Source organism: Meles meles, chromosome 12 (assembly GCF_922984935.1).
Source record: "Meles meles chromosome 12, mMelMel3.1 paternal haplotype, whole genome shotgun sequence".
NCBI classification, from domain to species: domain Eukaryota; kingdom Metazoa; phylum Chordata; class Mammalia; order Carnivora; family Mustelidae; genus Meles; species Meles meles.
The window spans coordinates 9,933,043-9,955,810 of record NC_060077.1 but is presented as its reverse complement, the minus strand read 5'-3'; the positions used below and the strand labels follow the sequence as shown (position 1 = coordinate 9,955,810).

Genomic DNA, 22,768 nt, shown 5'->3' with positions numbered 1-22,768 from the left:
TCAACTCACACTCAACCCACTGCCCAGCCTCCAGTCACAGGCCTGTAGCAGGACACCTCCCACCTGACAGGAAGTCCCATGACTGCCTCCCACGGGGCCTTTCTTCCCATTGGGGTCTGGGTGTCCCCAAACTGAGTTCATTTCCCTGCAGGAAGCTGCCCCCAGAGGGAGGGGTGTCCTGCTGGGCCTCGGGGCAGGCTCAGTCTAGGGAGGGGCCCTCTGGAGGGTGAGGGGCAAACAGGAGGGCATGGGCCCTCCCTTCTCTAGTCAACTTCTTCTTAATACCAAAAGCTCGGTGCTAAGACACCCACACAGCCCACCTCCAGGAAGGGGGTCGAATCAGCGTTACATTCTCAGGGCAGCAAACTCTCATGGCTAAACACAGAGATCAAAGCTGAGGTAGTGAGTTCCCTGTCGCTGGAGGTATCCTAGGCTGGGCTACTGCTTAGCTGTGTTGAACCCCTGAGAACCAGCCCAACCTGGCCTTTCCTTTATTCCATGAATGGAGCATCAGTCCCAGCCCTCCCAAGGTTTCAGTTCTCTGGGGCTCAGTTGCCTCATCTGTAAAATGGGAATAATTCTGGTTCCTCCTGGGAAGAACCCTGTGCAAGGAGAAAATGAGTTAGTGAAGGAAAGTACTGAGCACAGCATCTGGTGCACAGTGGGCGCTTAATAAATGCTCACTCCGTTGTTACAGCCATAGCTACTATCGGCTCCCTTGTCTCTCCTCCTGGCTCCTCCCTGTCTCTTGGCCTCACTCTCTTGTTCTCTCTCTGTGACTCTCTCAGTCTCTAGATTTGGGATTTTTTTTTCTTTATGTCCCTCCCACCTGGTCTCACGCACTGCCCCCAGCTCTCCTGGAATCTCTATGCCACAACATTTCCCATTTTGAACTTGGTCTTCCTTTGGCTGTCTCTCTGTGCCTCCCTCCCCCCATCTCTCACTCCCCACTGTTTTGATCTCTCTGCTTGTCTCTGCCCCAGGCGTGAACCACTCACTGGCTGCAGTGGCCGCTGCCACCCCACGCCCCGTCTCCACGGGCCCAGCTCCCGAAATCCTCCGGCCGACATTTGGCCAAAGCCTCTCTTCCCTCAGTGCAGCTGGAACGAGATTGGAACTTTTCAGCCAAACATCTTAAGAAACGAAAGGAAGTTTGGGGGACAGACAACAAACGCAGACACACAAAAACAGGCCCAGAATTGGTCCGTGCTTGACACAGGTCCCTAACAACCACGGGAGCACAGTCCCACCCCCCACCCTTTTCCCGCCCCCGGGGCCCCTGGAGGCCCAAGAGGGAAGCGGTCTGCTCAGGACACCCAGCGGAGTGGGTGGGTGAGAAAGACCAGCTGTGCCTCCAGGCCCCCAGTTTCCCAGTTTCCCAGGCTGAAGAGCCTCCGGCCCCATCTTAGACCCATTGTTTTGGCCAAAAATCTAGGCCAAAGACACTGGGGAGAAGTGCTTCTGCTCCCTGGGAACTCGGAAGATCGCAGCCCAGGCAGGTCACCAGGGATCCAGCAGGCCCCCTGCGGCCTGGTGCAGGGCCAGTCTGAGCCCAAGGTGGATGGATGGGCGGGTGGGCGGGCGCGGCAGGGTGCAGGGCCCAGCAGGGAGGACGGCAGCTGCCCTAATTACTCCAGCTCTTCAGGTTCCAATCTCGTTTGAAAAGGACTCCAGGGACGCAGCCTTTAATAACTACCAGTAAACAGGCAGGAAAATCAATACCGGGTAAATAGAACCCTGGAGAGAGGGACGCCTGGGCTGGCTGGCCCTGACCTGCTGGGAGGGGCTCCCAGAGTCCTTTGTCTCAGGGCTGGCCACACCGGCCTTCCCAGCCCTGTCCCCCCTTCCCTGGAGATCCTGTGTACGTGTTGGCTCCGGCCGCAGTCTCAGCTCCCTCTCCGCTAAGACCAGCCTCTCCTCCTCCTTTCCATTCCCTCCAAGCCCTGACCTGTGCCAAGTGGGTTGCCTATTTCCGTTGCAGACACCTCTGTTGTACCAGGCTCTGTGCCTGGTGCTGGGAACGCAGGCACAGGTCCGACCTGGTTCTTGTCCTCCTGAAAGTCATCTGCCAGCAAGGGAGATTAAGAACAACAACGAGTGATTTAATGATGATGCAAGGACACTTGTGCAATTTAAAGCTGCCAGTGCTAGCCAGAGCAGCAGAAACAGAAAAGCAAGTCCAGGAAGAGGGGGACACGGGAAGGGTTTTGCTGGATGAATAGGAGTTCACCAAGCGAACAACGGCAGGGAGAGGGAGAATGCGGTATGTAGTATGTATGTATCATAACCGCTTCTTGTTAACATTCACTGAGCACCTACTGCAGCCAATCACTCGGCTGAGCACTATGACCAGCATTATCTTGTTTTGTCCTACAGTAATTCTTTGGAGGTATATATTCATACCCCCATTTTACAGATGAACACACTGAGGCTATGTGTGAAGCCAGGATTTGTCCATGGCCCCTGAGTCTTCTAAATTGCCTCTCTCAACCTCTTCACGCTGCACCTCCCACCTCTGACCCTGCCTAGCCCCGCTCAAGACTTGACACCCAGCTGTAATTAACTAAAGCAAGTTCCCATCCTTTCCGTTACCACCCAGGGCTTACACCTTCCAGGTAACACAGCGCCTTCACCCTCACTAGGAGGCTCAGGGCAGAACTCCAGGCATGTCAGACCTGAAGATCATCTATGACGAGGCCCCATTTTGCAGACGGGCAAACAGACTCTCCGAGGAGACCTGCCCTCAGGAGCAGAGCAGGAACAGGATCCAAAAATGTTTCCTCTCATCCCCTCTCAGGCCTGCCCAGGAGGAACAGCATTGTCAAGGGGAAAATCGATATGCACACACTCAATTAAAATGATAAATCAGCCATCAGAACAAGGCAGCCCGGGAGACGGGGGAGGGGAGGTGTTCGCATGGTTGGCTTGAACGATACAGGCGTCCAGGGACTCTAGCTTCACAGGTCTCTCTCCCGTCCCTCCTCTGCCTCGATTTTCCCAGCTCTTGGGGGCTGGGCAGTTGACAGAGGCAGGAGTAGTCCATAACTCTTGGGATTCTGACAGAGGAGAAAGCGGAAGGTTAGCTGTTTCAGCCTTGGGTGGTGACCCAAGTGAAGGTCGGAGAGAGTCTAAGTTCAGGAGAGAGAAGCCTGAGCAAGGCAGGGGGAGGCGGGGATCTGCAGGAAGGGGCATGGTGGATCCCCGCCCATCTGGCTGCAGATCCCCAGACCGGGCACCGTGGGGTTATGCGAGTTAATGCCGAAATGCATTCTACGTTGTGAGGGTTTCCTGCCTGCCAGGCTCTGTGCTTGGCACTGGGGTAGAGCAGTGAGCAAAGCAGTCAAGATCCCTGACCTCTTGGGCCGACAGCCTGGTGGGAAGAGACAGAGAGTAAAGAAAGTAAGCAGACTAATGTGTCATATCAGGTAGTGCTGAATGCCAAGAAGAAAAAGAGCGCCAGGCAAGAAGATGGGACAGCTGTGTTAGAAGGTGGTCTGGGAAAGTCTTTCTGAATGGGTGACATGGAGCAGAGACCAAAGGAAACTACGAGAACATCAGCCCCCCCCCCCCCCAACCACCAAGTCATATTCCAGGTGGAGGGAACAGCAGAGACCAAGCCCCGAGGCTGGACAGGGCTTGGAGTGTTGGAGGAACGGCAAGGAGGCCATGGTAGCTGGAGCGGAGTGAGCAAGAAGGAGGCGGGAGGTAATAAGTCGGAGAGGCAGACACAACATGGGACTTGAGAAGAGCTTTGTAGACAATGGGGGCTTTGGAGGTCATAGCGAGGACTTTCGCTTTTATTCCCAGTGAGAGGGGAGGCCGTGGGAGGATTTGGGGCAGAAGAAAGATGCAATCTGATTAGCACTGAAAAAGAAACAGACTACAGAATGCAAGGGCCCAGGCAGAGGACAGTCGTGAGTCTACTGCAAGAGTCCAGGCTGGAGAGAGACAGGGGTTTAGACCAGGTAGAATCAGTGCAGTGAGAAGTGGTCAGGTGTGGGATGTATTTGAAGGTAGAGGTGACTGGGTCTGCTAGTAGACTAGATATAAGGTATGAGGTCAGGCAGGGATGAGGCCAAGTTTGGGGGGAGGGATATTGGGGCCCAAGCAGCCGGAAGGATGGTGCTGTATCCAGCCATCGCAATGAGGACCACTTCCGGAGGAGCAGGTTTAGGGTGGGGAAAGATCAGAGCTCTGCTTTAGCAGGGGTGACCTCCCCAGGAGCATGCCGAGGAGGCAGCTAGAACCCCAAGTCCAGCTCCCAGAGGGAGAGGGTGGGTCTGGAAATGATGGATTGGAATCACCTGAGTGGTCCTTCTCACATGCTCACAAAGTGGGGTTGCTTATGCCCATTTTAGAGATGAGAAAGCTGGAGCTCAGGGATGTTGAGTCACGGGACCACAGTCACAGAGCTGGCCCACTGGGCAGTGGGGACTTGGAGTGAAGTCTGTCTGCCTCCCAGCCCCTGGGGCCCAGCCCAGTCCCTGGGCTCTGTGGCTATTCTCACCGAATCCTCCCTGCAGTTCTGTGCAAGGGGGAGGGGCGTGCCATGGGCTCGCATCACATTCCTTTTTGAGCCAGGGCCACCAAGACCTAGGCAGACTGAAGGGACTTGCCCACAGTTGAGAAGCAGTCAAGTGTGCAGCCTTCCTGCAGGTGTGCCAAGTGAGTCTGGCAAAACTGTCTCTCCAAAGTGGTCACAAGACGCAGAGCAGGTTAAAGCCTCTGAGAAGTCCTGCAGCCTGGACTTCGCCTTATCTCTTTTCACGCAGTGTCCCGGGGAGCACCTAGAGCTTTGGGAACATGAAACAGTGGTTGAGAGCAAAACTTCAGTGCCCTCCTTTTTTAAGTGGGGGCATCAACACCTACCTGGCTGGGGTTATCATGTGGTTCTGTGCATTTTCAATGAGTCCTAGGCGTGGAGCCCTTGAAAGCACAGTGGGCAGATGTCTGTTAAAGGAAGGAACACATGAACAAACAGATGAATAAAAAAAAAAAAAGGAACTGGTGGGTGAAGGGATGGACAGACACAAAAATGAGCAAAAGGCGTGAAGGAACACAAGAGTCACCACACTCAAAAAGGATCGGGGTCTGAACTAGTGAATACATTCATACATTCAGCACCCATCTGCTGAGCACCTACTGTGTGCAGGCGCTGGGGACACCGCAGTGAGGAAAACGAAGTCCCTGCCTTGGTGACATTCTAGTGAGAGGAGACAGAAAACAAGATAAATAGGTAAAATATAACTTATGCCAGATGGAGAAAACCAAGCAGGGATGGAGAGAGAGAAAAGGAAGTATGTGGAGGGGTGGCACATTTTTAGATAGGGTAGCGGTAAATGAGGGAACGGCTGAATGCATGAATTAAATTAGGGAGTGCGAAGGCATGCATCGACGAGAAGCATAATGGATGATGGCAGGCTCGGGTGAAGGAGTTAATGAAGGAATTCCTGAATGAACCCAAATAGGAATGCCGGAACTAAGGCATGAATGAATGAATGAATGGATGGATGAAGGCGAGAATGAATGAATGAACGAATGAGCCAATGGAAGACCGCTTGATTAAAGCTCCCATGAGGGGGAGGGTGAAGGAAGTTTGGACTGAGGCCAGAAGCCCCTCACTGCCTGCATGGCCCCGGCTGCCCCTGCTCCCTGCGCAGGGTCCCTCCGAACAGCCCGGGCGCCCCACCCCGCCACTCCCCACTCCCCTGGGGCCTGTGCGGCCACCGCTCCGATGTGGGTGCTGATGGGGGGCGTGCCTGCCCTCTCCAACCCCCATCCCCGCTCTGACCGCCCTCCCCTTGTGAGCGCAGGCACCATGCGACCCGTGCGGCGCAACTTCTACGACCCGTCGTCGGCGCCGGGCAAGGGCATCGTGTGGGAGTGGGAGAACGACGGCGGCGCGTGGACGGCCTACGACATGGACATCTGCATCACCATCCAGAACGCCTACGAGAAGCAGCACCCGTGGCTCGACCTCTCGTCGCTCGGCTTCTGCTACCTCATCTACTTCAACAGCATGTCGCAGATGAACCGCCAGACGCGCCGCCGCCGCCGCCTGCGCCGCCGCCTGGACCTGGCCTACCCGCTCACCGTCGGCTCCATCCCCAAGTCGCAGTCGTGGCCCGTGGGCGCCAGCTCCGGCCAGCCCTGCTCGTGCCAGCAGTGCCTGCTGGTCAACAGCACGCGGGCCGCCTCCAACGCCATTCTGGCCTCGCAGCGCCGCAAGGCGCCCCCGGCTCCCCCGCAGCCGCCGCCGCCGCCGGGAGGGCCGCCGGGCGCGCTCGCCGTGCGCCCCAGCGCCACCTTCGCCGGCGCCGCGCTCTGGGCCGCGCCCGCTGCTGGCCCAGCCGAGCCGGCACCGCCCCCCGGGGCGCCCCCGCGGAGCCCAAGTGCCCCCGGCGGCGCGCCCACCCCCGGACAGAACAACCTCAACCGGCCCGGGCCCCAGCGCGCCACCAGCGTGAGCGCACGCGCCTCCATCCCGCCGGGGTAAGACGGGCCCCGGGCGCAGGGTGGCTGCCCTCCAGGGCTAGGAGCGAAGAATCGCAGTGATCCTAACAGTCACGAGCAGTATCTAGCATCTAGTAGGTGTTCACTTTGTGCCAAGCGCTAATTAAGCACCTTAACGCGTTCTCGCTGGTTTCCCTCCATGCGCTGGGACGCATCACCCCCAGTTTACAGAGGAGGAAGGCCCAAGCACAGGGAGGGGGGTTCCTAACTACCCCCAGGATCCCACCATTCACAAGCGAGGGCGGGGGGCATACCAGCAGTCATGGTGTGAGCTCCGTGTGTATCCCTTGCTGAACTAGTGCTCCAGAGGGTTCTGTCATCCCAGGTTGCAGGTGGGGAGGCCGGGGCTGGGAGAGGATGTCCCCCAGCTGGAAAGCAGGGATTGGAATTCAGAGCCGGAGAATTCCAGAGACTGTGCTGTGTTGTCTTGGAATTTTTAGAAGGTTCCCGCCCCTCCCCCAGTCTCCTGTCCTTCTCTCTCATGGAATGGCTCCAACAGGCGCGGGCCACTTGTTAGGAATATTTCCCTGCACACCGCACCTCAAGTTTCCCTGTTGCTTTGGGCTGATACTATGGCTTTGGGGGCTCCAGAGACTCCCGGGTTACATGGGGGGCTAATGGCAGCATGGGGTGGTAGACCAGGAGAAGTCAGGCCCGCAGGAACCAGCCTCTCTGCTCTTGTTTTAGCCAGAGCAGCCCTTTAAGGAATCTCCTAGGAATTGGCTTTCCCAGCAGGATTTCACTGAGGAAATCTCCGGGTGAGGGTATCCCAGGCCCCAGGAGACAGACCCAGCCAGAGTCTGTCATCTGCTTGCTCTAGAGCCCTGACTCCATCCGTCTCAGCCTGACCAGTGGGAATGAGAAGGAGGAGCAAAGACCTTGACCTTGAGACAGACCAGAAGGGAAATGACCAGGTGGGGTGGGCACCAAGAGCCAGCTCTGCTCCTCTCACCATGGCCTGATCCAGGAAAGACCAGCAAAGGTCAGATGGGGAAGGAACTTTTGAGGTTACCCCCTGCAGGCTGGAGAAGGGACAAGACCCTAAAGCTGGCTGCCTTGTCTGCCCTCAGTCCCTTTGAAGGTGACCGCTTGGGTTCACATGCCCTCTCAGCTACTGAGTTAAGCGGGCTGGGGTGCGAATCCTTTCCCTTCATTGACCCTCAGCCTCATCACAGTGGCAAATGGGAGCAGGATCTCCATGGCGTGAGGACGCTGTGGACCTGAGCATGGCTCCTGGTCATCTCAATGGGGCCACGGTGGCAGTGAGGACTCTGGGCATCCAGGGAGAGGGACGGTGTGGGGGCAAGGGAGCCGCCGCCAGGGCTCAGAGCAGCGAATGACTCCTGATTCTTGGGGTGGCTTGCTGCAGCTGACACCTGCCTCCTCACCCTTCCCTGGGCCTTCCCCCCAGGCCGTTCCTGAGGGAGAAGAGCGCGGGCCATGGGGACAAGCAGAGGTGCGCCCCTTGTGGCCTGGTGCCAACCGAGAGGAGCCCCATGGAGGTCAGAAGTCTTCTCTGGGAGGTGCTGCAGGAGGGAGTCACCCACTTGGGGTCATGGGACTGGAGTGTTCCCTGTAGGTACCAGACTGGCTGTGTTATGAGAAGGGAGGGCCAGCAGGCCCCCGAATGACAGCAAGGGTAGTCAGCAAGCCGAAGTGGGTGTGGAGGGGGCAGGACCAGGGAAATTCAGGGACCTCAGCAGCAAAAATTCGAGAACCTTCTCTCTGGGGCTGTATTGTTGTAACCCACTAATGGGTTATGAAATCAACAGGTTATAACCAGATTTTTTTTTTTTTTTTGGAATGGAGTAGAATGGAATGGAGTGGAGTGGTATAGAACAAATAGAATAGAATAGAGTAAAACAAAATAGAATATGCAGGCATACATCCTACATAGTGATCGTAAGAATTGGTCCAGGAACCTTTTACATCACTTTTACGTGTGTTCAGCGGGTTTCCAGGTGAAGTGGATTTCTTCGTCACTGATGAACTTTGGGCAACCCAGTGTTTCGGAGCAGGCTGGGAATTACTCAGCCTTTACTGCTCAATATTAATTCTCCAAGTATGTACTGTGGGTGTGTGTTCACAGAACTGAACGAGACACATGGGGCCCAGAGTGACGGGGAGACAAACATACAGCAAGTAAATGAGTAAATGAACACAATCGCTGGAGAGAGAGGGAAGCTCTGGGAGGTATGGAGATAGGGTGGTAAGGTGGAGAGGAAATGGGGGTGACAGCAAGTAAATGAGTAAATGAACACAATCGCTGGAGAGAGAGGGAAGCGCTGGGAGGTATGGAGATAGGGTGGTAAGGTGGAGAGGAAATGGGGGTGGTCGGGGAAGACCCCTTCTGAGGAGGCAGCCAGAACCAGAGAAAGGCTGTTCCAGGTTGAGGGAACAGCATATGCAGTTCAGCGGGGCTTAGAGAACATGGCACAGGCAGGGAAGGCCGTCTCAGGTACTAGCACAGCAGGTGCAAAGGGGCTGGGGTGGGAATGTGTCCAGCAGGTTCTGGAGACAGTACAAGGATGGAGGTTTCCTGCTGGAACAGTAGGGCCCGAGATTTTTCCCAAATAGAGGTACAGAGCCAGATCGGAGCCTTAAGGCTTTTTGCTACCAACTGTGGGGAGGTATAGAGTGTGCTTGAGTTCAAGAGGGCTATAGGGAGAAGAAGAATTTCTCCTTGGGAGTGCTGTGCTGACCATTGAGCATGTCCTCCCGTGACCTGCTGGAACTCCGTTCTCCCAGCCGTGTGCCTCCGCCCAGTACACAGTCCTCCTCCCACTGGGAGCCGTTTGTTACCCTCTCTGAGAACAGTCATTGGCCTGGAAGGGGGCAGGGTGGGAACTGTCAAGGGCTCTCATCCCTCCCCAGCCATGCAGACCCTGCCCAGCCAGACAAGCCTGTATCAAGCCCCCCCACCCCTCCAAAGAACCTGAGCTAAAAATACTCTCTGGCTCAGAGTGGGGGGCGGGCACAGGACCTGAGGGTTCTGACTCCGGACGAGGGGCGTGTGAGGAAGTTGGGTGGGGGTGGGGACCCTGGTTCCTCCTGACTGAAGCCTCTGTTGCCAGAGCACAGCCTATGCGGGGAGACAGATGAAGGTCTCTGAGGAGCCAGGCAGCCAGCCCTGCAGGCCTTGCCCTGGTCCCCCACAGCCCCATGCCCTCGTGGCCTTCCACATGGTCTCTCTGACTCTGTGTTTATGTGCCCGTTTTCCACTGTGTGAGGACACCAGTCATAGGCTAGGGCCCGCCCTAATGCCGTTAGACCTCATTCTAATCCCCTCTGCAGGGACCCAGTCTCCAAAGTGTCCGAGGCACTGGGGGTCAGGACTTCAATGTCGGAGTTCTAAGAGGGCTCAGTGTAACCGATAACAGGGTCCGTGCATCTCTCTGTCCATCTGTCTGTCTGTGGTTCCCCTCGCCACCTTTCCTTTTCCTTCCTGTTCCCTTCTCTGCGCTTCCTTCTGTCCCACAGGACTGACACAGACCCCGAGTCCAGTCCTTTCCCAGCTGGGTGACCTTGGGTGCATGACTTCACCTCCCTACCCTCAGTTTCCCTCTCAGCACCACTTGTGCACCCTGACTCTGCAGGGTCCATGGTATGCAGGCTTTAAATTTATCCCCACCGTGTGATCAGTCCCCAGCCACATCTCGGCACCGGGTGGGGAACAGGACAGGAGAGGAGCACCGACTTGCCCAAGGTCACACAGTGCCCCCGGCCTGGGTATTTTTCCACTGCCCCTGTGTTGGGGCGGGGAGCCAGCTGGCAGCCCATGCCTGGGGGACACGCAGGGGTGGGGAAGACCCGCCCTGTCTCCCGAGAGGGCAGTGTCCAGCACTTTGGAACACAGCTGCGGGGCAGACTCAGAGTTTCCATCCCACGTGCTGGAGGGGAGAGAGGGGACAGCTGCAGGCCTGTTTCCATTTACTGAGTGCTCGCTTTGTCCCCGGCCTCATGTCACGGCCTTTCCACACGTGGCCTGTCGTCATGCCCACAGAAACCCCACGTGGTGCATCCGATTTTCCCCACTCTTCACGTGAAGAAACGAGGCTCCGAAAGGCTGACACCTGCTCAGGGTCCTCAGTTGGAGTCAGGGTATTGGGGTGCTCTACCCCCCAGCCTTTCCACCCCAGGTTTCTTGCCAGGGTCCCAGAGACCTGGCCCTGACTGCACAGGGCCTCAGGGAGCCCGGGGGAGTAGGCTGGCCCAGCTCTGGACCCTCCTCTCACAGTGTGACCCTAGCAGGACTCATCACCCCCTCTGGTCCCCAGTTGTTGCATCTGGGACACGGGGCCGCTGTCCAGCGCGAGGCCACCGTTTTCAAGCCCGTACTGTCTACACCACCCACCAGCTGTGGGAAGAGGTGCTTCTCCCATTCACCCGCATCAGGCTGGCATACCACGCCAACCTGAGCGATGCCATAGCGATGCCCCTTAAGTGGCATCTTCCTACCTCTGGTTCTCCGTGAGCCTGAGAACTTCTTCCTATTTGCCGGCCGCCAGCGCTTCCTTCTTTTGCCAATTACTTGTCTATTCCTTTTGCTTGTCCCTCTCTTGGGCTACTTTTTGCTCCTTTACTGATTGGCACACACTGCTTGTGCGTTAAGGGTCTTAAGCCCTTATGTGCCATCTTTTTATCTGTCACAGTTTGCAGTTTCTTTTGACCTTCTTTACAGGATCTTAGGTTTATCTGTTTTTAAAGGAATTAGCCCATATCCGTGGAGTAACTACCATGTGCTGGGCATTGTTTGGGGGCCCTGGGGATCCAACAGTGGACAGAGCAGATAATCCCTACCCTCCCCGAACCACAGTCTCGTGAGACTCAAACGATACACTAAATAAATAAATTCTAGAATGTGGTCCAGAGAGGGGTAGCTGCTGCAGAGGAAACGTAAAGAGTGGGTGACACGTAGGACCGATGAGGGGGCGTGATTTTTAAATAAGGAGGTCACAAGAGGCCTCCCTGACAATGTAACATTTGAGCGAAGGCTAAAGGAGGTTAAAAAGCAAGCCACGTGGAGAACTGGGGGAAGAGCATTCCAGACAGACGGAACAGCTTGTGCAAAGGCCCTGAGGCGGGAGCAGGCCTGGTATGTTTGAGGAAGTCAGTGTGGCTGGAGAAGCTGCAGGCGGTGAGCGTGGAGGGTGGGAGATAAGGTCAGAGATAAAATGGGGCCAGTCCTCTAGGGCCCTGAAGCTGGGAGGGCTGGGGTGGGGGGGTGCGGGTCTTGGGCTTTTATTCTGAGTGAAATGGAAGACAGGAGGGTTGTCAGCTGGAGAGGCTGGTGCGACTTTGTTGTAACAGGTTCCCTCTGGATATTGAGACTATGCCACAGGTGGGGCCAATGTAGGAGGCAGGCGCCCATCTGGAGGTGGGCTTTGATATTGTCGGTATATTTGGGTGTTTTCCTCCCATTTTTTACTTCCACCAGTGATTTTACGTTTTTCTTTTAAAGACTTCATATTTTGTTCTTCAGTTCTTTAATACGTATTACATGTCAGTGTTTCAAAGGACATCATGAAAATCTCACCCTCACCGTGTCTCCCCCCACTTCCCCCCGTCAGGCCTGTGGCCTGCCCACCCTCCCCCTTTTCCTGGCCTCCTGTGCAGTCCCCCCCTCCCTCCTGGGCGCCTCACCACAAGGTCAAACCAAACACCCCCACGCCCCAGACCTGAAGCACTTCCTGCCCTGCTCCCTGGGAGGCCAAACCACACACCCCTGTCTGCATGTGGCTGCCCCAGGCCGTGGGAACCCGCCAGCCCAGCCCTCCCCTTCCCTCCCCTCCCCTTCCCGAGGCTTCTCTGACAGAGCCCTGCTCTGGGGGGTTGGGAGCCCAGGGCATTGAAGGAGAGTGATGCTGAGCCCCCAGGCCTCCGGATAAATCTGGCCCTAAGTGGCCACCAGCCCTCAAAAAGTCTCTCTAGGGGACTTTTGCACACTTTATTCCCTAGGCGTGGACAGGGGCATGGATGAGAGGTTCCATGATACAGAGGGGAAACTGAGGCCCACAGGAGCTCAGAGGCTTGTCCAGGCAGAAAGAGGAAGTGAGCAAAGTCCTCCAGACAGCAGCTGTTGATGGCCTGTGGATTTGCTAGGCCCAGGGGGCACCCTGGAGCTCAGGGTAATGTCCTCAGCCCTGGGCCCTACAGAGGGGAGTGGGAGTGGAGACTTGGCTGGTCCCAGGAATAGGTGGAGGGAGCAGGTGAGGGGAGCAGACCCAAGAAATGTGGGGGATCCCCTGGGACTGTTCAACTTCCTTCTCCCCTGACATGGCACTCTCACTTCTGCCCTTTCCTCACCCACTTGGACCCAATTGACTGAGGCCAGAGCCTCCCAAGTTTCCCCAAGGGACCACAGGGTAAGCAGCAGGTGTTCCAAGGGCCCCTGAGGCCCATCAGGGGACTTGGAAACCATCACCAGAGAATGTGACTTGCCTGGCGCCTACCCAGGGCACAGGGGCAAGGGGAAGACAGGGAGCCCAGCTCTGGGCAGAAGGATGGGAATGCAGCTGGCCTAAAGGGAGTGTCCATGTGACTTTCTTCTTCCCTGGGGTCCCGAACCCTACTTCGTGCCTGAGACAGAGAGAGGAGTAGTCAGAGCAGACCCATGGGTCCTCTGTTTGGCCGCTCAGGCAGCCCACCTGGGCCTGAGCCAGCTCCGGGGTCCACATCAAGAACTTCAGGGTCTGGTGGGCTCAGAAAGCTTCCTCAACTCCAGATGGCCCCACAGATCCGCCTGGTGGGGTCAGCCCTGGCCTCTGACTCGGAAACTCCAGGAACTGGTGCCAGCTGCACCACTAACCAGCTGGGTGACCTTAGTGAAGTCACTTCCCTTCTCTTGGCCTCAGTCCCATCATTCCTAAAACCAATGACAAACAGATTTCATCTCATGCACCATCTCTGTTTGAATGGTTATATCTTCCAGGAGCACCCTTGAGGAGGAGTCCGAAGTTGCATTTTGGCTTAGTAGAAAGGAATGCTGGGATCGATTAGTGATGCCTGCCATGGGTGCAGGAATGGCAAGAATACTACACATGTCATGTATTTGCCGTCCCTGCTCCAACCTTGTCTCTGGGGGGACACTGGTATTAGAACTGCACCATGGGTCCTCTGAAGGGACCACAGAACTAGCAGGCCAATTTTTTCTTTGGTTCAATTCCTCCATTTAGTACTTCCTGAGAACCCATTTGCATGGGGTTTTGTCCACAATCCAAGGGCCCGAGGGCTGGTTCAGACACATTTCTAAAAGATCACAATCTGGTGCAAGAGAAAAAAGTGGAACCATACAACCAGAAAGCAAGATAATATGTCTGTATCCTCAAAACAAAACAAAACAAAACAAAAGCGGCAGGGTTGGGGGAAAGAAACATGGTCCCTTGGGAATTAAAGATTTTATTTTTTTATTTGACAGAGAGAGATCACAAGTAGGCAGAGAGGCAGGCAGAGAGAGAGGAGGAAGCAGGCTCCCTGTGGAGCAGAGAGCCCGACGCGGGGCTCGATCTCAGGACCCTGAGATCATGACCTGAGCCGAAGGCAGCGGCTTAATCCACTGAGCCACCCAGGCGCCCCTCCCTTGGGAATTAAAAGGGGGTAGCTATGGATCCATTTGAGGTAGATCAGAAAAGCCCTCATGAAGACAGTGGCCTTTGAGCCTGTCTTCAAAGGACATATGTGAATTAGGAATAGTAGGGACAGGCTGGAGGAACAGTGTGGCAGAGATGCCCAGGCAGGAAAAGGCAGGGAACAGTGTGAGGAACAGCAGTTAGGAAAATCTTGCATTATCTCATCTTGCCTTTGAGCACTGCCTTCCAGTCAGCGTAGATATGAAGCCTCTCTGTTCTTCCTTGACAAGAAGGAAAGCCGAACACCCCAGCCCTCTTTCTCAGACTAATCCCGGAGGGTTTTCTCTCAGACAGAGCCTCCTGCCTGGGTCACTGAGCCATGGTGAGGGAACTCGGTTCATGTCACATGGCTAAGCACGGACTCTGGAGTCTGACAGCCTGGGCTGGAATCCTGGCTCTACCACTGGCAAATTACTTCAGCTCTCTGGGCCTCAGTTTTCCCCTCTATAGTGGGGATGTCATAGACTTTGGGGAACGATTAGATGAGGGGAGTGAAACAGGACAACAGCATCGGGCCCATAGTGAGTGCCTGGAATTTGTGACCACAGAGAACACCCCTCTGCCTGTCTCTGTATGGTGCATTCACCGAAACAATTTCTGTGCAATGCCTGGGATCCTCAAAACCTCATCATGGAACCTCGGCCCCAAGTGGGATGCAGAACATTTCTGGGAATTTCTCAGGAAATATTTGCTTGGGCCTTTGGGCAGGACATCCCCTGAGCATGAGTGCGGCAGAGGAACTCCAGGAAACTAGAGACAGTAGACAGTGTTTCTCTGGGACACCTGCTTCAAGGCTCACTTAAAATCTGTGTAGAGAACACATGGGGACAAAGAGCCTGGACATGTGCTCATGAGTCACCTGCTCAGAACCTTCCCACCAAATTCAGCCTTCCTTCCTTCATGCAAAAAGTGTTTCTCAAACACCTGCTATGTGCTCTATACTAGGGTTGAAGTCAGGTGGTCAAGGAAGCTCTCTGTGATGAGGTGGCATTGCTGCAGAGATCTTGGAGAGATATTTGGCATCTGGGGGGGAAGCCTTCGAGCGGAGGGCACAGCAGGTGCAAAGGCCCTGACAGGGACTATGCTCAGTGGGTTAGAGCCACAACAGATGTGTCTGGGGGAGCGAAACAGAGGGTGTAGGAGATGAGGCCACAGAGTCAGGGAGGGCCTGGTCAGATCAAAGACTTTATAATCAGGTCATCGTTAGCACTAAGACAATCAAACAATCAATAAGGTAATGCAAAGACAGAGATTTCTCTGGAGTAAAATGGTAGGGAAGGTCTCTAATAAGGTGACATTTGAGCAGAAATCTGTGTTAAGTGAGGGATCAAGGCATGAGGATATCTGGGGAAGAGCATTCTGAGAGAGAGATCAGCAAGTGCAAAGGCCCTGGGGTAGGAATATGACCGGTGTGTTCCAGAACAGCACAAAGACCGGGGGGTAGGTGGGGTGGGGCTGGGGTAGGGTGGGTGAGGGTGACTACAGGGGAAACAGAGTTCAAGGGGTAGGTATTGGCTATCTCACCTAGGGTAAGGAGGTTGGATTTTTACCCTGAGCAAGGTAGGATCTGTGTGGGGTTGAGGGCAAAAGAAGAATAGGGCCGGGGCACCTGGGTGGCTCAGTGGGTTAAGCCTCTGCCTTCGGCTCGGGTCATGGTCTCAGGGTCCTGGGATCGAGCCCCACATCGGGCTCTCTGCTCGGTGGGGAGCCTGCTTCCCCCTCTCTCTCTGCCTGCCTCTCTGCCTACTTGTGATCTCTGTCTGTCAAATAAATAGACAAAAATTAAAAAAAAAAAAAAAAAGAAGAAGAAGAACAGGGCCGATGCAGAGGTGGGAAAGACAGCAGGAAACCCAGCGTGGCAATGGGACCCATCTCCATCCTGGGATGGCCAGCCCTGGCTTCTGGTTAGAGCAGATCTCAAGGGGGTCCGATGGCTTTGCCTTTGCCAGCCTGGGCCCCAAGAGGGTGGAGCAGAGAGTTCAGGCCAGCCCCCTTCCAGGAGGCCTGCGGGCAGCAGACTCTTGTCCAGGGCATGAGGATGTGCTCACTGACTCGGAGGAAACCGTGCATCCCACATCAAAAGGGGGCCCTGGGTGGCTCCCACGCTCGGGCATCGTGGGAACCCTGTTACCCTGGGTTCTCTCAGAGGGCCTGCAGATTGAGAGAGGCTGGGGGCTGCCTTCACACTCTTCCCCAGCTCGTAATGAGTAAATAAAAAACAGCCCCACAGTCACACCCTATCCACCACCTTCCCAGGAGCAAGACTCATTTTTGTAAATTGGGTTCTGTGGTTTTTAAGGGCTGCCAGAAATTGTTGGGCAGCTGAGATTTTAGAAACCTTCCCTTTCTGAGGTGTCCTCCTGCCTAAATCCCAGGACAAAGACTCAGGAAGACCAGGGTCATGAACTGGACCAGATGCTGGGCATTGGATAGACCTGGGGTAGTGAACTGTCCTCCCTGATGGGCAGAGGCTGTGCTGAGGATTCTGCTCGGCTCGAGAGTGCTGTGATGGATTAGTGATGTCTGCCACCTGTAGAAGACAAGCAGTGATGGTTTGCACGCTAAATATCGTTCTTGCTAGCCATTTTACAGATAGCCCTGGAGAAAAAGAAGGATTTTTTTTTTTTTCATGAGACAGAAGGGGAGAGAGGAGGTTGGGGGAGACCTAGATATTCTGAGGGCCTTAGCAGTGTGCCTACACTAGAACTCTATTAAAGGACAGGGCAGAGAAGAGGAGAAGCTTGAGGTACATGCCCCTTTGTTTTTCTGTAAGAGTAAGAGGAGGGATGAGATTAGGTGATATCCTGCAGAAAGGTCCTAGAGGATTATGACAGACCCTGGGAGGGTCAGATGGAAACTCAGACCCATCTCTTGGGTCCCAGCAGGCTACAAGAAGGAGAAACTCCTTCTCCGCTCACACCCCTGCACCATACTATGAGCTTTGCATGTTTTAACTCACTGAATGCTCACAGGGCTTTATCCCCATTACAGATGGGGAAATTGAGGCACAGCACCTTTCTGCACACACACCTCAACTGTGACCAGGTGGTACCCTTCTCCGGGGCTGTGTTCAGTGGCTCAGGTCACCAAAGTGTTTGGTGACCCTGACGTCTGCTGCAGACCCCTCCCCACGCCATCAGAGGGGTCTGGGAGGAGTGCTGCAGGGAGCCCAAGTTCAGTCTGTGTTGCTGAGCAGGGAGAGTAGAGGCTGTGTGCGGTGCAGGGGTGCACAAGACTCTGGGCAAAGGCGGGACCTCCCCAGCCAAGCATCTGCATGTCTGCGTGTGTCCCCATGTGCACCAGGTGGCTGCACGAGCTGGCTTCTCTGGTCCAATGGCATGCCCTCACGCTGTGTGCATGGGTGTGCTTCCATGTGCGTGGTGTGTCCCCTGCAGAAGTGTGTGTGTGTGTGTGTGTGTGTTCCCTGAGATGTGTCTGTGTGTGTCTTTGGATATATGTGTGCGTGGTATATGTTCCCTAGTGTGTTGGTGCATTTGTGTGCTTGTGTGTCTGCGTGCAAATGTGTGCAGCGGGTTCCCCCATGCACATGTATTCCGTGTCTGTGTCTGGGGAAGGAGCTTCCTGGGATGTGTGTGTCTGTATGGGGAGGTGCCTGTTGGTGCAGTGTTCTCTATGTTGTGTGTGTGTGTCTGTGTACTTGGATGTGTGGTATGTTCCCCCAGTATATGTGTGCACGGAAAAAAATGCCAGTTCCCCAGGAGTGTGTGTGTGTGTGTGTGTGTGTGTGTGTGTGTGTGTGTGTGTTTCTGGATCTGCTGCAGCTGCACCCAAGCCTGCCAAGCATACCATTTGCTCAAAGATGCTTTCCAGCCGGCTGCCTGGGATCGCCTGTGCCTGCCAGGGGCAGGTAACCAGGCGGCCCTGCCAGGCTCAGACCTTAGCAGGCAGGCAAAGGGGATGGTTGCAGCAACTTCCCCAGCTGTCCCTGCCCCTCCTCTCCTGCACCCTCTCCTGGCACATCGCCCAAGCCCTCTGGCTCCCCTGGCTTTAAGAACACATCTCTGCATGGAGACTTATCCAGCATGTCAACAGCCAGACAGACCGTAGTACACCTACGTAATCCAGCGCTGAATTCGTAACAACTCAGGCGGGCATTGTGTACAGATCACCGCAGCCATTCTCACTCAGCCCTCCCAGCAGCCCTGGGGGTGAGGTGTGAGTATCCCCATTTTACAGATGAGGAAACCGAGGGTCACAGAAGTTCAGCGACTCGCCCAAGCTTGTCACTGCAGTACTTTCATGGTTTCTTCTCCAAGGGGAAGGGGAGATACACTGTGACTTAGTGGGCCGAGGTGCAGAGAGGTGAAACTGCTCAGGCAGGGTTACTCATCAGCGGGGTGTTGGTGATGGGTAATGGATTTTTTAGGTGCCAGGAATTCTGCTGGACCCTTGACATGCAGAATTTCATGGACTCCTTGCAGCAAACATAAGGAAAGTGCCACTTTACAGATGGGAGACAGGCTTATGAGAGGTGCTGTGTTGTGCTCTGTGACGCTCAGCCAGTTAGTGCTCGAGCTGAGATATGAGAGCAGCTCTGGCTGATTTTAAAAGCCAGAGCTCTTTGGTGGGGGAGGACAAAGAGGAGAAGCAGGCTATGGTTTCCTAGGACCTCTTCATTTGAAGAGAGGCAATGCCTCAGTTATAGGAACCGACATTAGTGGATCTTTGAGAGGGGTAAAAAAGTGTTCATTGTAAAATGTCTTTGGAAAACCTGGATTTATCATTCCCAATCACATTTCTTTATGCAGGACTTATCAGAGCCTTCAATGTGCTCATATATGTTGTGAATTTTCAAGGAGACAGTGAAGTGTTTTGTAACTTATTTGATCCCTGAATGCCTCTTTCCCAGAACCTTTTATTGGGAGAAATGCTGGAATGGCTACATCACTCATAGTTGGTTTTAAGGCACAGTGGCCAGTGGAAGGGAGATGTTGGACCCCAAGCTCTTGCAAGGGAGGCCAGCTGAGGCGTGGGGAAGAAAGTACTAAGTCTAGGGGTCCATTCCATTGTAATTGGGACAGAGATCTCAATCACACACACACACACACACACACACACACACACACCATAAAAGAAGGATGTTTGTGACCCTGGTGATCATTCTAAATGACGGGACAGGCACAAAGAGGTCAGAGTATGCCCAGGAGCCAGAAGGCAAATCAGGATCCCCTGATCTTCTGGTGTGTGGGGCTGGAGTCCACTACGGCCTCTTTTCTCCCCTCAGGGTCCCCGCGCTCCCGGTGAAGAACTTGAATGGTACCGGGCCAGTCCATCCGGCCCTGGCAGGTGAGATCCAGCCCTGAAGGGGCAGGGGGCTCCGCCCCCTGACCGGACTAGTGGGCGGGGCCCAGAGGAAACTTCCCACTGACACTGGGGTGGGACTGCAGAAGGCATTCCACTCGGCTTTCACCCGCAGTGGGGCTCAGGGGGCCCCAGTCTACCCACCTGAAGGCTCCCGGATTCCCGGGCCGAGCAGGTGGGCGGGGCCTGGGGAGGGCTCACCCAAAGGCGGGAGGGCGGGGTGGGAGGGGACCAGGTGGGCGCCCCGCCCCCTGACGGCCCCGCCCTCTCTCCAGGGATGACCGGGATCCTGCTGTGTGCGGCTGGGCTGCCGGTGTGCCTGACGCGGGCCCCCAAGCCCATCCTGCACCCGCCGCCTGTGAGCAAGAGCGACGTCAAGCCCGTGCCCGGGGTGCCCGGGGCGTGCCGCAAGACCAAGAAGAAGCACCTCAAGAAGAGTACGCCTTCCGCGCTGACCCTGACCCCACTAACCTCACCCTTGACCCCAGCGCCTCTGACCCCTAACTCCAGTTTGTTCTTAGGACTTAGAACTCCACCTCCATCTCCTGATCTCAGCTCCCTTTCCCCTGACCCCCTCTGCCACCAACTCTGAGTGCGGCAACCGCTGACAGGTGACTCCTGCCAACCCCTCTCTGACCCCTGACCCCGTCCTGAGCCAAGCCCTCGGGGGGAGATTCTAGGCACCCTCGAACCCACCCCGCTGTGTCCTTGCAGGTAAGAACCCCGAGGATGTGGTTCGAAGGTACATGCAGAAGGTGAAGAACCCTCCAGATGAGGTGAGCCCCCACGGGCGGGTCCTGGCCTGGGCAGAGGGCGGCGACCTCGCCTCCCCAGCCCCTGACCTCCCACCCTCCTCACCCTCTCCTGTGGTTCTGCGTGTCAGTGTCTCCTCCCAGTCTGGGGGTTCGCCTTTTCCCTTTTATGCAATGTCTTGTGATCGACAGAAATGCTTTGAAGTAATAGAATCACATTTGTGAATCTCCTGAAGATTGACAGTTTTCGTATCTTATTTTCACTCGTATTTTCCACCCCATATTTAAATATTTCTTTTGATGGTTAAAGCTGTAACACCTCTGGAGGGGGGCTGCGAGGGGGCCCCGTCTTCCTCTGCCATGTGTCTGCATTCAGTGTAAGGGGTGTCCTCGCCCTTCGCCAAATGGGTACCAGAGGCGAGGCAGTCTGACACTCTTGGGGGCCTGGGGGCCTGGGGGCGTGGCCCCGTCCAGGGCCGCGCCCACCTGAGGGTATCCTGCCCTGGCTGGTCCTCAGTCTCCTCTCTGTGCCCCTGCCCGCAGGACTGCACCATCTGCATGGAGCGCCTGGTCACCGCATCCGGTTACGAGGGCGTGCTTCGGCACAAGGGCGTGCGGCCCGAGCTTGTGGGCCGCCTGGGCCGCTGCGGCCACATGTACCACCTGCTGTGCCTCGTGGCCATGTACTCTAATGGCAACAAGGTGGGCGGTGTGGGCCAGTGGGTGGGGCGCAGGCAGAGGGGCGGGGCCAGGATGCCTGGGGGCCTCACCGCCAGCCGTTGTCCCTGCCCCAGGATGGCAGCCTGCAGTGCCCCACCTGCAAGGCCATCTACGGAGAGAAGACGGGCACTCAGCCGCCCGGGAAGATGGAGTTCCACCTCATCCCCCACTCGCTGCCGGGCTTCGCTGACACCCAGACCATTCGCATTGTCTACGACATCCCCACAGGCATCCAGGTGACCCCAGCCCTGGCCCCCTGGTCTCAACTCCTCTGAACCCTGCAGAGCGCCCCCCCCACACCTATCTGCGGTTCAAGCCTGTGCTCCCTCCCCACAGGGCCCCGAGCACCCCAACCCAGGCAAGAAGTTCACCGCAAGAGGCTTCCCGCGCCACTGCTATCTACCCAACAACGAGAAGGGCCGGAAGGTGGGTGCCCTGAGGGTGCAGGGGTGTGGGAGCTGGCCAGGGTCCCCCTCACCCCCAATCCCTGTTTTCTCTCTGCACCAACATCGAGCACTACCCCCTAGTGCAAGGCCAGCCCTGCCAGTTGCGTCACACCCCCCATCTCATTTGCAGCTTGGTGAGGTCAAGGTCTTGACCTCATTTTATAGAAGTCTCCGACAGGGCAAGAGACTTGCCCAAGGTCATACAGCTAGTAAGCGGGAGAGCCTGGATTTCACCCCAGGCAGTCCAGGCTCTTCACCCCCACACTCCCGACTGTCGGCGTCACTTCCTGTTTTTCAAGAGAAGTCAGCCCTTCTGACTTTCATGGGAAATCTCCAGGTTTTTGAATATTGCCCCAGAAGTCACCAAATGGCTATTTAGAACACCAGATACAGCTGAGGGCCTTCCATTTGTGACCCAGATGAAACAGGCAGAGAGCCTGGAAAGAACTCTTACTGGGAGACCATCTAGGGACATGGCCAGGCTGGGTGGCCACTGCGAAGGCTGCAGGGCTTAGAAGGCACTAACGAAGCCACAGAGTGGCCAGGGAGGGAGAGAGGGAGGCTGGACTAGGGGGCAGGGGATGGGGGCTCCAGCCACAGGGTGGGGCTGCCAGCCCCCCCCCCCCCGCCCCCCGCTCATGCCCGCACCTGCCCCGGTGTCTGCCCACCAGGTGCTCAGGCTGCTGATCACAGCCTGGGAGCGGAGACTCATCTTCACCATCGGCACATCCAACACCACGGGCGAGTCGGACACCGTGGTGTGGAACGAGATCCACCACAAGACGGAGTTTGGGTCCAACCTCACAGGCCACGGCTACCCAGACGCTAGCTACCTAGACAACGTGCTGGCGGAGCTCACAGCCCAGGGCGTGTCCGAGGCTGCGGCCAAGGCCTGAAGCCCGAGGCTGCCATCTTCCCTCCTGCTTGGCCCCCTGGTCCGGCACTTGCCTCCCTCCGCCAGGTGTGTCCTGGTGGCCCAGGTTCAGGGCTGGGGAGGAGCCTGCGGAAGGAGCCAGAAGCATTCTGGAGATGTGGCTGGAGGTAGTTGGAATCTGCTGGGAGGACGGCAGGCCAGCCGGCTCCGACTTGTAGCTCCCCGAGAGGGTGGCGGAGAGAGTACCAGGAACCACAGCAACCTCCCCACCAAATAGACAGAGCCCCACCCCCCTCACGCAAACACACGTCCTGTTGAACACATGCACGCACACCCACGTGCCTCTACTTACCCCCAGATTGGGGGGGAAGAGACAGAAGACCCCTGTGATACTCCATATGGATTCCCATCTGTGTCTCTATCACATCAGTACAGGCTTGTCCGCAGGCAGGATTCAGGTCAAGCACCCCCGGGGGCCTGCTGGGGCTCCAAGGGGTAAGGGGCCCTTGGGAA

General features: G+C 56.1%; 1 protein-coding gene across 1 annotated transcript in view; it reads left to right on the top strand.

The window, feature by feature from the left end:
• DTX1 (deltex E3 ubiquitin ligase 1) overlaps positions 1-22,529 on the top strand; it is a 34,060-nt gene extending 11,531 nt beyond the window's left edge. The window contains exons 3-10 of the mRNA XM_046024612.1: positions 5,814-6,492; positions 19,387-19,448; positions 19,739-19,900; positions 20,178-20,239; positions 20,759-20,917; positions 21,010-21,171; positions 21,272-21,361; positions 22,053-22,529. Coding sequence (XP_045880568.1) covers positions 5,814-6,492; positions 19,387-19,448; positions 19,739-19,900; positions 20,178-20,239; positions 20,759-20,917; positions 21,010-21,171; positions 21,272-21,361; positions 22,053-22,277 — 1,601 coding nt within the window. The 3' untranslated portion in view covers positions 22,278-22,529. The remainder of the gene's footprint in view (positions 1-5,813; positions 6,493-19,386; positions 19,449-19,738; positions 19,901-20,177; positions 20,240-20,758; positions 20,918-21,009; positions 21,172-21,271; positions 21,362-22,052) is intronic.
• Positions 22,530-22,768: the final 239 nt, after the last annotated feature.